The sequence below is a fragment of the Cyprinodon variegatus genome, unplaced genomic scaffold (genome assembly GCF_000732505.1).
Source record: "Cyprinodon variegatus isolate N-32 unplaced genomic scaffold, C_variegatus-1.0 Scaffold46, whole genome shotgun sequence".
Taxonomy (NCBI): domain Eukaryota; kingdom Metazoa; phylum Chordata; class Actinopteri; order Cyprinodontiformes; family Cyprinodontidae; genus Cyprinodon; species Cyprinodon variegatus.
This window is the reverse complement of record NW_015150499.1, coordinates 532,313-545,898: the sequence shown is the minus strand read 5'-3', so window position 1 is coordinate 545,898 and position 13,586 is coordinate 532,313. Positions and strand designations below refer to the sequence as shown.

Below are 13,586 nucleotides of genomic sequence, written 5' to 3'. Positions count from 1 at the left end.
GCCAAACTGCAAAAAAAAAAAAAATAATAATAATAATCAGTTTATCTTCCCTTAAATTACATAAAAAATATACATTTGCAGGTGGAATAAAAGAGTTGAGAATATGGATATTGTCCATTAAAAATCCCCAACTGTTTCTGGTGAAGTTAGTGGGAAGCTGTGGGCTAGTATCTCCCTCAGTGCAACACAAAGAACTATGGATTATAAAAAGAACAAAAACAGATGTTTAGGTAAATCAGGCCTAAGACTTTGTCTTGCATCACGTAGTCTCTGTTGGTCTATCTTTCCACTTTCCACTGACTTACCACTTAACATCACACAGACGTAACCCTGCTATGCTGTGATCAGGCTCGACTTTGATGGGGTTGAGTTCTTCTTTTAAATTCTCTTACATAAGAAAAAAAGGTTCTCCTGTTTTCAAGGGCACAAAATCTACTATTATTTTCAATGTGAAGGGTTTAATTATATAATTTGTGCCATCTGTTAATTTTGAATTTAGCAATCAACCATGAATATTAATGTAAAAGTTTTCTTTTTTTTTAAAATAGTTTATTATTAGAACAAACATTAGGTCTGTGCAGATCAATAGCTTTTGATTTCTTTTCTGATATTTTAACAGGCCAATAAGATCAGGGAAAGGACACTGTATTAAACACATATTTTGAAGGATTATAGAAGTGAAACACATATGCTGTAATACTCAAGTGTAGTAAATGTAAAAATTGTTCCACTTTATCATTTTGAGGATTTCGCTAACAGTATATTTTGTTTGTATACAGTTATATATTTATTTTTTCATCATATTCACTTTTCTATTGGCTGCATTAATCTTCTTTTTAGTTTGTTTGTTGTTCGTTAAAGAGTAAAGGACTCTGCTCCCTTTGAGAGTCACAGAAAGACTTTGTACCAGGTTAATTAATTGCCAAATGTCCAATGGGAGGAGGTGCAGGATGGTTGTAATATCAATCCCATCCAGCAGGTGGCGGTCGACAGCAATCCGTCCTGACTTTCCCGGAAGTCCAGGTGGAAAAAACCAAATCAGGTTTCAGAGGAGTAAAAACAAACTTTGTGGCGATTTCCAGTTTATTCCCAGTTCCTCCAGAGACTGCAGCTGCGATTCCTGCATAGACACTCGAGAACACAGGTAAGTATGTAGATATATTTTTTCATTATCCTGGAAAATCTGACATGTTTCGGGTAAAAAACCAAATGAATGATTCGGTTCCTCTGAATATGCTGTTTAAAAAATATATTGATTCTTCAATTTTTGCATTCAAATGTTTTTTTTTTTTTTTTTGTTTTTTTTTGTTTTTTGTGTTGCATAAGCATCGCGACAATTGCAACTTTTCTTTGATGTTTAATGAAAGTCGGCTCTTTAAGCTCTTCAATTTCTACATAATGTGATGCGTCAAACAAACCAAAACATTAAGCTGTAAATAATAGTTTTTATGTTAATCTTTCTGCATACATTTCAAGTAAATATTAGTTTCCCTCCGTAGATTATTAAGCAAAGTGTCAGACAACCAGTTGATCCAGCTTTGTTGCACATGTAATCCGGTGGGCTGAAAACCACAGCCGCCTCTCATCAAACCTGACGGGACACATGCTGGTCGAGCCTCCTCTCATCCTGTCCACTCTGCGTGTTTCTACCTACTAATGAGTCCTGCTCAGCCTGTTTCCCAGCCTCACAGCACGGCAGCCTGCAAGAAGCATGCAGGTCTGCTAGGGTTTTTTCCACGGCATTCCCGTTGTTTTCTTTTTTTATGAATGGCATAGTTAGTCAGACGCAACGGCGTAACTATCAGAGACTGCAGTTGCTTAGGGGGCCCCGTCACTGACACCTGGTTGGCCCCTTACGCAATGGTGGACCAGGACCATAATGGTGCGAAAAAAAATCCTCTAATATCCAGCTGATACAGTAATGACCGAACGGACCGTATTTATACCCCAACAAATGGCAGATTTCAGCATTATGGTGAGCCGTTTAAACTTGACATCAATGGCAAAGCAGACAGTGGTACTTTTAATAACTATGTTGATAACTGTGTATCGTTCATTAGACGATTGGTAAAAAAAAATACACTCATATATGTCTCAAATCGCAGTAAAGATCTTAAAAGAAGGTTGTATTTGTTTTTTACAACTACAGCTACAGCTTGGAATTATGGGTAATCCAGAGCGTCGATTAAAACCATAACCGTTAAGGTAGAGGATGGGATGTTGAACTTCATATGGTGCCCACCCAGATAATGTTGCTTGTGTCGTTACGCCATTGGTCTGACGTAAAATAGTATTATTTAATTATGATCTTAAGATATATATCTGCGTTAACATCTATCTGTCTGTTTAAAGGAGAATCAAAGAATAGTACATAAGCCTGTGTTTTTGAAATATTTGAAGGGGATGAAGTGCTGATCTTGTGCTTTTACATCCAGAAGTATGGACAAGCACAGCTCATGTAAGGAGGTTACAAAAAAAAAATGACTGATCTTCACTGCTACATTCTTGTAGTTTTCCACCTTGAAACCAACAATGTCTGTTTTTCTTTGTTGTTTTGTTTGTTTTTTTTTTTTCAATGACACATTTTGATCCAACTTCTCTTTTTTTTTAAAACATAAGCACAACAACAAAAATGAACAATAAAAACAGTTGAACTAAAGAAAATAAAAAAAAGTTGAACTAATGATGTTTCAGTTGAACTATTTAACTAGGACAGTCGAAGGCAATACTAAACAAATGTGTTTTTAGTCTTGATTAAAAGGAACTCAGGCTTTCCACACTCTCACAGTTTTCTGGAAGTTCGTTCCAGATAAGTGGAGCATAGGAACTAAATGCTGCTTCTCCATGTTTAGTTCTGGTTCTAGGTATGCAGAGCAGGCTGGAGCCCGAAGACCTGAGTGCAGGGGCGGATTTACCATTAGGCAAAACTAGGCAGTTGCCTAGGGTCCCAAGTTCCTGGGGGCCCCATAAGACTCCTTTTCCATACAGCTATTACTTATTTGTGCACATTAAGTATGTTTTTAATAAAAAACCCTTCATTAAAAATGCCATCAGAATGCTTATAATATTAAGTGTGTCTCAGGCACAGGTGTATTTCAGACCCCTCTAGCGCTTTTATTTCAAAAAAGCTTTGGTGACAACATATAAAAGCAGTGAACTCTGCTCTCCAGAGCAAGTAGATTGGTAACCCTGCCTCCTGCTCTACTCTATCTTGTCCGCTGTCATGATTCATGCAGCTATTATTTCTTACAAATGAAAAATGGAAAACAGATTAGCAGATCATAGCTTGTCTACAGTGGAAAGAAGGACTGGGTTATTTACTTTTGCTGTCACCTTTTTGGAAACACAGTAAGAAACAATCGGTTAAGCAAGCTTAGTTTCTTTCCTTTTGAAACGACATAAAAAGTCAGCTGAGTACAAAACAGAGGAAAACAAGAAAAGGGACAAAATGTAGAACAAATAATGTATGTCTATTATATTACAATTTCTGTATCTGTATAATGGGTCTGTTTTATGTTTTGTCTTCTTAATTCAGAGGGCCCCCTGCCTGTCTTTGCCTAGGGCCCCAAATTTCCTAAACCTGCCCCTGCCTGAGTGGTCTGGAAGGTTGATACACTGATAGCAAGTCGGTGATGTATTTAGGTGCTAAGCCATTCAGAGATTTATAGACTAACAGAAGTGTTTTAAAGTCTATTCTCTGAGGTACAGGGAGCCAGTGTAAGGACTTTAGAACTGGGGTGATGTGCTCTACTTTCTTTGTCTTAGTGAGGACATGGGCAGTAGACAAGTATGACTTTATGTAAATGCTTCTGGTCAAACATGGTTAAAAAATCAACTAAATGAATCCTGCAGACTCTGCTAAACCAACTTCTTTCGGCTATTTTAAAGAACATCACGAGAAAATGTTATATATTTCAGTGAAGTCCTCAAACCTCTGCAGCTTCACTCATTGTAATCTGAATAAAAACAAGTAAAAATCTAATCATGCTTTGGAGGGGGTATGATTAGTGTCCACTTTCTGTTGATCATTGATTTTTAATATCATCATACATTTTACTGCAGATATCAGGTTTCTCCATATTGCTTCTTTAGCAAATTCTACAAATATTTTAATAAATTAATAACATTTTGTCACAGTTTAGGTTTTACAGTATCATCTTAAATTACACAGGTTAAAAATAGATCCGGTTGTAATGTTTTATTTCCTAACGACACCTTATGAGGCTGGATCATCATTTCATTGTCTATAAATGAAAATGGAGGAGAGTAAGATCTTTTGTTTTCATGTTGGGAAATGCTTTTAACAGGACTAGTCAAGATTCCTATGATGTACAGAAACCCTGTTCATGATTTTCTACCCCGGCTAGTTTTTTTTTTCTCCATTGACTTCTAGGACCAACTTCCTCAGAAAGGTTTTCAATAAAATTCCAAACATTTAACGTGTCTTAAGGCTGCAACTAATGATTATCTAGTTTTTGATTGACATGTTAATAAATGCAAAAATGCAAAATGTGATTTTAAGAATGTGAAGCTAAAATAGGCCATTTGAGTTTTTTATAGAGTATATTGACAGGCAGAAAGGTGTTCTCCCTTTTTAAATGCAAAATCTATATATTAGTTGTAAGTAACATTTTAAACTGGGTCGTTCTTCCAGCAAATGGGATGTTTTAGTGTCTAAACTACATTTAACAATTATTCTATTACAAAAGTAACTGATGATTATTTTATTAATTGGGTAATCCAATTATTTGTTTATGGCTAGTTATTATCTTGCCTCATTGGTCGTTAGGGGAAGCTATCCAGGTGGCGTAAGAAACTTTGCAAAAAAAAACAAAACAAAGACTTCCTGTGGAAATTTTCAGGATGCTGATCATGTCTGGAATAATGTCGCTGATATTTTTTTTTTTAGGCTTTCTCTCTGTTACTGTAAGCTTGGGGTATATTTGTGTTCAATGTAGCTGAATTAGAAAAATCCTATTTTCCAAATTAAATTAGTTGACTTGACTTTCTCCTTTTAAAAAAGTGAAAATGAACATGTGTGGAAGTTTTAGCTTCAAAGTAATAATAATAAAAACCTCTGAGATGATGCCGCAGCATCAGACATTGATTAATTCTGCCTTAAATTGTAAACTTTCGTTTAAAAGTTGTGATATTTGAATATAAATAATGTCATAATTTGATAATCATTCAACCTGTAGCTCTAACTGTAAAAAGTTGAAAATATTTACTTCAGCTAAGATCACCAGCTGTTAAAGGAGAGTAAAAAAAACATTTATTAGCAGTGAACTCTGTAACTTAAGGATCCATCCTATCATGTTTTGAATCACTGTACAATTTAGAGCTGCCAAAATATCAAATTCCAGTTACTAATGCAATATAATGAAACATCATAGTTTTTAAAGATGGAAAGTACCTTCATTGATTATTTACTGGATGATCATAAGGTCTGCAGGTTTCTTTCTGATACAGATTTAGGTAATGATGGAAAACAAAAACGAATAATTCACCACCAGAATTTTCTGTCTAGATATTAAATGTCCTCTCTTGTTTCCCCTAAAAAATTCCCACCTTTTATTAAATGTAATATTTTAAAGTCAACATGAACCTTGTGAGGATTTTAGTAATGCAAACACTAAACAAATCCACCTTTTTTTATCAAACCAGACATAGTTCCTCACACTGACTTTGATACTAGCACCAGCTTGTTCTAAACATTTTGACAGGGTTACGTCTCTGCCGGTGTTGCAACTTCTCTCAACAACAATGCAATCTTTTTTTTTTTTTTTTTATACCCATAATTCTTCTTTCAAATCTGTTTTCCCATACATGACATGAGATTTCAGACATTGTTGTTGGACAGCTCTCCCCTGCAGGGCTGTTTGAACCCATATGTTTTTTTGTTTTTTTTTCCTTTTAAACACACTGAAGCTGCTCGAAACTGGAGCAAGTATTTTACACCTTTTACCTTTCAAAATAAAGCTTGAGTGCCGTTTGTGTCTCATTGATCACACGCATAGCTCACCTTTCACAATTACACATACATAGACGAAACAAGAGCTGTGTTTGGTAAAAAATAAATAAATCGATTTTCCAATTCAGTATCGAATCTCTTAATTCCTAAAGATCGATTCATATAACCAAAGAAAATGCATTTTCCACTGTCCTTACAGGCGCCATTAAGCACCTTTGATTTATTAATTTGCTTTTGAATGTTGATATAAAACTAGCGTCCATATATTGCAGAACTACACAGTCATGTTATTTAGTTAACAGCTAAAAAATGTTTTTAATAGCAGCAATTCAGGTTGCTATGTGACCTGATCACATTGGCTTGAAAGGAATTAGTTTTAAATCTTAAGTTTTAAATAATTCGAATCGAGTCCTAAGCAGAACAAGGAGACGCTGGTGGCTCTGTCTATTAATGCTCAGATTTGTGTTAGTCAGGCTAAAAGTCAGAGTTTAAGAAAGTCCACCTTTATTTAAGTTCAGACCCTGACAGACTTCTCAAAGCGTAGTTAGTAATATTTGGTTAATGTCCTTGATTTCCTTTGAAGTCGCAGCAAACCTTTATAAACCTTCTTCATACTTCATCCTGACCGTTTCGGGCTGGGTTGTATTATAGTACTGAAACAGAACCAGCAAAATAATTTGGTTTCGAGGTTACGTCTTATTTGTCTGTTATTTTTATTGCAAAACATTTTCAGAGTGGTTGCACAAATCTACCCTAGAGCAAGATGGTTTCTCTGTTCTGACAGGTCGTGGGAGGAACACATTAAACAAACATGCTTTAGATTTCTCAGGTGTAGGATTTTTTTTTTTTTTACATTTAAGCGAGAATCATATTTTGCACATCAGGTCTCCTTTTTTGTCTTTGTCATGTGAATCTTAGTAAATTGAAACAACTTAATTATTTCAGTGAATGAATTATTAGTTGAAAATCATGTTGATTTATGAAAGATGGTGATGAATTTGAATCATTTAAACATTAAATGTGATTGTTCAGAGCTCATGAAAACACAAACTTCAGTTTCTCAGAGCGATTATTTAATGCTTGGTAAAAGACAGGAGTATAGTCCTTCCTCAGGTTAGTGTGGATTACATGCTTTTGGTTAGCAGTTGTAGCACATCTGTATGTGGTGGCTCTTAAATGATAACTTGGGCTACTTTCAATTTCCTCCATATTCGTAAATTGATTGTGCTTCGCAATGTTTTTTTCTTCCAATAACTATCCGTTATTATGCTTAGATTCAGGACAGTGAATTTAAAACTTTATTTCCTTTGCACAGATATAAAGATGCTGTTCTTGTCCATCCTCGGGCTGGTGGCCGTTTGGTACCTCTACCGTTGGTACAAAGAAAGCGAAAGAGTTTCCGACAAGGGGAATAAGTATGTGTACATCACCGGCTGTGACTCCGGGTTCGGGAACACCCTGGCCAAATATCTGGACAAGCTTGGCTTCCGCGTGATCGCAGGCTGCTACACGGAGAATGGGGAGATCGCGCTGAAGAAGGTTTCCTCCGAAAGACTGACGACGGTTTCCCTGGACGTCACAAAGTCGGACAGTGTCAAAAAAGTGGCAGATTTCATCAAGACTCATGTTGGAGAGAAGGGTGAGTTGTTTTTGTTTTGTTCTCAGTTATTTCACTAAGCAATAACTAATCAGTTGGGATGATGTTGTTAGATTGAGGCAAAGCTGGTCTGGGGATGTTGGTGTTCCCTGATGGGGGGGTTTATTAGTCCCATCCCAGGTTTCATGAGCTGCTTATCTGGTTTCAGGTCTTTGGGCTGTTGTAAACAATGCTGGAGTTGCCACACCATCTGGTCCGACTGACTGGCTGACTATCGATGATTACAAATCCATGCTGGCCGTCAATCTTATGGGAGTGATTGACGTCACTCTGAGCGTTCTCCCTCTCATCAAGAAGGCCAGGGGCAGAGTGGTAAACGTAGCCAGTGTGTTTGGCCGAATCAGCCCGTTCGGGGGTCCTTACTGTGTCTCCAAATATGGAGTGGAGTCCTTTAATGACAGCCTGAGGTAAGAATATTTTCCTTTCTTTATTGTTATCCACTGATAGTTTGCTGAGCATCCTCTTTAAAGGTTTTTTATGTGTTTTAGGTTAAACATGGCGCCGTTTGGAGTCAAAGTTCTGTGCATTGAGCCAGGCTTCTTCAAAACTAGCGTGACTGACACAGTGATGCTGCAGAACCACCTGAGGAAACTCTGGGATAGATTATCTCAGGATATGAAGGATGACTATGGGCAAGCTTTCTTGGAGACCAGTGAGTTTTTACTTCTTCTTTATTAATGCTTATTGTTTGACACAGTATGTGAACATCCATTCATCCATTTTGTGACACTCTTAATCCCAAGCTGTCTACAGGCGAGAGGCGGGGTACAACCTGGACAGGTCGCCAGTCCATCGCAGCAGTATGCGAATAGATAGTAGGGGTGTAAATCACATCCATCATGGCGATTGGATTCAGTATCGATTTCCTGACCCAACGATTCGATTATTTTCGATACTCAAGAATACACCACGATACGATTCAATTAATTGGTGCTTTTTTTTTACACCTTACAGGCTAGACAATGTTTTAAATTTGAAATAAATCAATGAAAGATGTAATATCGTTATGCATTTTTTTTTTTTTTAGAAACAACAGCAAATAACAGAAGTATAAAAGTTGCATTAAAAAAATACTGCACAAAATCAGTGCAATGAGTGCAATGCAATACCTCGGCTCCAGACGTCCCGCCCCCTCCACAGACACTCCGCTGCACCTCTCCCAAATTGTAACTGACCGCAGACAGTACCGCAGACAGGAGGTCGGCTTGTTTTGTTTTTATGACCGAAATTGCAGAAAACTTGTGAAGTTTTTCCTGCTAGAAGAGCAAGGTGCGCAAGAACGCAGGGACCCTTTTTCCACCTGTATCTCCGCTCTTTTTGGCCCTCATTTCCCTCCGTTGTCAGACTAAACTCGCCCCCACTTCCTCACCGCCTCTGCCGTATCTAGACCCACAGCGTGTAGCACAGACCACGCTTCAATATTGAGCATAAATCAAAAATGTCTGTGTCAAGCTTACTGCAACACATTGCTGTAAGAGTATAACCAGGAAGCGCGGTAGGAGGGCAAAATAGGTTTAGCACCACCGCAGCACGGGAGGGAAAATTACGTCCAGGAGCAAGCAAATGGATAAAAATAGACCGGAGGGAAAAAAAACATGAATCGATTATCTTGCGGACGTATCGATGCATCGGATCGTCGGCTGTTGGATCGATGCATCGATACAAAACGATTATTATTTACACCCCTAATAGATAGGGCCAAATATATATCTGTGCTGCCACCAGCGTTTGGTTAAAATGTCCTTTAAGAAGATAGCCCTGAGTCGATACTTTATTCATGAGCCAGTTTTGATGTTTGAGATCATTTCCATGTTGAATGTGTATCCAATGATCTTAAAATAGTTGTGGAGGAAATAAAGTGAAGAATTTGGAGTTCTTCTCTTCCTCCTCCATTATTTCCTCCACTATAAATCCATCAGTACTGCTTGGCAGGTTTTCTGGTAGCACACCTGCCCAGTACCATGATGCTGCCATCACCATCGCCATCTTGGATTGAAAAGCCTTTCCTCAACTCTATTAAACACACCTCCTGCCATTAAGACCAGAAACCTTGTCTTTATCTTCTTTGACCAGAGACCTTTCCTCCTGAATGATTTGGCTTAACCAATTGCAAATGTTCGGTGAGATTCAAGCCAATTTGGGCTTTTTTGTTTTCATTTTAATTAAGTCAGTCAGCAAATCTTTCAGGCTGACCAATATTAGGCTCCTGTTTTGTCATCTTCAAAGCCTTGACTTCCTGCTGGAAAATCTACAGTTGTCTTAGAAGTTGTCTTAGTAACAGGAAACTAAGGAATTTAAATTAGCTTTACCAATTTTCCTAAGAAGAGTGACCAAAAATCAAGCCTGTTGATTTCTCTGAAATATTCTTAGTTATATATACTTAAATAGGGAGAGGCTGTATCAGATAAGAATATAATACTTGGAGATATTGTATTACTTGAAATTGGACAGATTAGCTTGACTATTACCTTTAAGGAATGGTAACCTATATGTACAACAGATTTAATTAAATTATTTAAAACAACTTTATAATGAATGCTTTTTGAAAAATCTTGAAACGCACAAAGCAGACAACCAAGTCATGCATCTAAGGGTAATAAATTACAAAAGCGCACCTTTATCCTTAAATTATTGTTTTTTTATCTGATGCCATATGCTTTGCAGTGTTGTCACTCTGATTGTAATGCATGATCAGTTTAGGTCAGTCTGGTTAAAAACTCATTCAGTTTTACAAAATCGTATATTTTGTTATAAGTTTTTTTTTTTTAGATCTTTACTTAAGTTTATAACCATGTTCCACAATAAAGCTTCACAAGAGGCTTCACAACAGTTCAAAAATAGAAAATGTAAATAAATTTAAATCCCTCCGTAACATTCAGAAGAAATAAATGGCAAAAAACAGAGGGTTTTTTTCTTTCTTTCAATCAACTGGCAGGTAATTGAGTGCGAAACAGTTTTGTTTTTGTTTTTTTGTTTTTTAAAACCTTCAGTAGTTCGGGTAGAAAACAATATATATTTATCTTTGCTTATAGGAAAGCATTTTTACTATAAAATCAAATCTCTAAAGTTTAAAATTTAGAAATGTCTGTGATGAAATCAGCTATAGACCTCCCTGACTTTGTCCTGACGTAGTAGAGCATTATATTGCTATCTAAGTTTTTCTATTTGTCAAAGATTTTTCCTTCCATAGAGGTTAAATAATTTCTGTATCACTGACTGCAGAAGCTTTTTATAATCTCTGTTAAAACATAAGGTGTCGATGTCATTTTTTCTTTTAGCTCTCCAAGAGTTGGATCAAAGGTTCCAGCAGTTCAGAGACGGGGACCTGATGAAGGTGGTCCACTGCATGGAGCACGCCATCGCTGCCGTCTATCCTCGCTCCCGCTACTCCCCAGGATGGGACGCCAAATTCCTCTGGCTGCCCATGTCCTACATGCCAACATGGATAGCAGATCGATTTTTCCTTCAATATAGTCCCAAACCTAAAATCTCTGTGCTGTAGTTTCTGACATAATGTGATTTGAGAAGCACCCTTTAAAATACCATGTTTTGTGTTTTATTTTTCAGAAGAATAAATGTTATTCAACTACAAGCGTGTCATCTTTACACGTCTGTCAGTGGTGTGCATGTAGAATTTTATCAACATCCTTTACATCTCAAATCCTGTGATATCGGTCGTCTCCTACTTGGAACAATACATTGTTTGTAAGAACTTTGCATTTAGAATAATACTGCATTTGTCTTAAAGAGCAAACGCAAACAACAGTGCTGCTGTGTAACTTCTGCTCTTAGAGTCGATTTGAGGGTAAAGGGAATGCAGTTATCAAAACTGGGAGTCATGTTATCCTGTTTTGTCTCTTACACAAGCCTATGCTGGTGAACCATTTACCACTTCTATATCAATTATGGACCTTGACTCTAGATAGTGCAAAACTTCATCTGCAGTTTCGAGTTTTGCACTACTTGCATTACTTTGTTCAGTTGAAGGTGAGAAGCGGCTACTTCTGAAGAGCTGTAACCATGGTATGTTTACATGATTATGATGTTCTATGGTGCTTGAGTTGGAATTTATCCACTGTGATGATCATTACAACTTATTTAGAGGTTAAATGTAGGATTTTTTTAACTTATAACATTTTTGTACCGAAAACAAAACTGCTGCCCTCTGGTGGAAAATGAATGTAGTTGCATGAAGCTTTGACTGTTTATTGTATTATGACAGTCTGTCCAATATAGAAAAGGCTATTTTTATGTAATTACAGATTTTTTTTTTATATATATATATATACACCTGGACTATGTTGACTGTTTTATATATGATAAAGCATAGAGGTATAAGTATTATGATTGGTAGGTTGTGTGATCTGTTGATTTGGGTAACTCTGAATAATTGTATTTTACAGCTTGACTTATCAGGCCAAGAAGTTTTAAAAATGAAGTAAAAGCACAATAGCAGTTTCCTCTGTTTCTTTTTTCTTTGTCTTAATGTAATCATAAAAAGTTGTTTTTCCTTATACAAAAATAAAGATTAATCCTGCTTTTTGACAAATTATAACTGTGTTTTAATTCTGTCAAAATAAAACTTTTAAAAAAAAAACACCAATTTTATTGCCATAAGGAGTCTACTAATAAATAAATCATGACACTACCCAAAGCAGGTGACAGGTCTTTTTCTTTTTTCTGGTTTGTTTCTGTCATCAGGTAAATGTGTCTTTAACTATAAAACTATCTTTAATTATATTTATTTTTAATTATATTTATTTTTTCGGAGGGGGGGAAATTATCAGTTTAATAGATACACAAAAAATGAAAGCGGCTGAACATGTCTTATTAGTATCATAACTATATTGAGCCTCTAGATGGTGTTGTCAATAAGCTATTGAGTGAGTCTTGGATTTCTTAAGTAGTTATAGATCCAATAATGAACTTAATTGCCAATAAACGGTGTTAAACTGCAAATACAAGTTGTTATAAAAAAACGAAGAATGCAGTTTATCAAGTTTTACCATTTTTGTAAGGTAAATATGAATATTAACTTATGAATATATAATTAAGAATGTTTCTTCCTCTCAGGTTTCACTCGGTGAACAATTGAATGGTTTTGTAGAGGTAAGTTTATTTTTTCCTGTCACCTTCATCATTTAGAGGAGGGAAGGGAGTCATTTATGAAAATAAAAAAAGTAAACAATGCAACTCCCAACAGAGGAGAAAACTTCAGATTTCAGCTTTCAAAAATATGCAATTCACTATTACGCCTGGTTCCCAGACTATTCCAAACCAATTCATATCCTAAAGCAAATGACTTAATATCCTTTAGTGAGCCAGGCCTGCAACAGTACAATAACACTCCCATCTGCAAGCAAATTTAAATATGCAGAGCAGCACTTTCTGAAACATCTTAAATGCTTTGATCTTCCTAGCTTGCTCTGAATTTAGAAAGCAGTTCAAATGAAGGGCATAACATTTTAAACCACAAAAAGTGAAGTGTACTGTAGTTGTTTTGTATTCTAACCTTTTTTTTGGAGTTCGTCCTCATTGACTGAGAATCTTGACCTTTAAATACAGAATGTTTTGAAACTAGAAAGGAGGTTAATTCAGAGATCACACGTTTTCAACTGGATGATAGATTTGAACTTTGCCAGTTCAAATCTATCATGGACAACACCTTTCACCCTGTGCATCACAGAGGAGCTGAACAACTCTTTCAGTCGTTCAGCCCTGCTGCCTTCAGACTCTACAATAGTAATGTGAAAAAACCTTGTGCAAAAGGCCTGTATTTATTTAGTTACCAAGGGTCACCTTGCACTGTTTACACTTTGTCACAATACTTTGTTTGCACCAGAATAGAATATAACAAGTAAAACCAACATACTGTATTTGCACAGCAACTATTTTACCTCAATATATAAGATCAATTTATTGTATATAGGACGCCTTAAATATCTCACTATGTATATA

At 36.3% G+C, this 13,586-nt stretch overlaps 1 protein-coding gene across 2 annotated transcripts; it reads left to right on the top strand.

Annotated features, from left to right (window-relative positions):
• Positions 1–1,002: 1,002 nt before the first annotated feature.
• Positions 1,003–11,844, top strand: LOC107082002 (retinol dehydrogenase 3-like). Of its 2 annotated transcripts, none has more exons than XM_015370409.1 (5): positions 1,003–1,144; positions 7,287–7,610; positions 7,777–8,035; positions 8,117–8,280; positions 10,907–11,844. In XM_015370409.1, exons 2-5 carry the CDS (start codon positions 7,295–7,297, stop codon positions 11,128–11,130), a joined length of 963 nt encoding a protein of 320 aa, XP_015225895.1. In that variant the 5' UTR covers positions 1,003–1,144; positions 7,287–7,294; the 3' UTR covers positions 11,131–11,844. The 2 variants fall into 2 exon arrangements, with proteins under 2 accessions (XP_015225895.1, XP_015225896.1); XM_015370410.1 differs by lacking the exon at positions 1,003–1,144 and adding an exon at positions 2,224–2,246.
• Positions 11,845–13,586: the final 1,742 nt, after the last annotated feature.

Excerpts from the sequence above, each read along its gene's own strand:
- LOC107082002 (XM_015370409.1), top strand. The coding sequence starts at position 7,295 with ATGCTGTTCTTGTCCATCCTCGGGCTGGTGGCCGTTTGGTACCTCTAC. Across the intron at positions 8,036-8,116 it reads TCCTTTAATGACAGCCTGAG|GTTAAACATGGCGCCGTTTG; the intron begins GTAAGAATATTT and ends TATGTGTTTTAG. Across the intron at positions 8,281-10,906 it reads GCAAGCTTTCTTGGAGACCA|CTCTCCAAGAGTTGGATCAA; the intron begins GTGAGTTTTTAC and ends TTTTTCTTTTAG.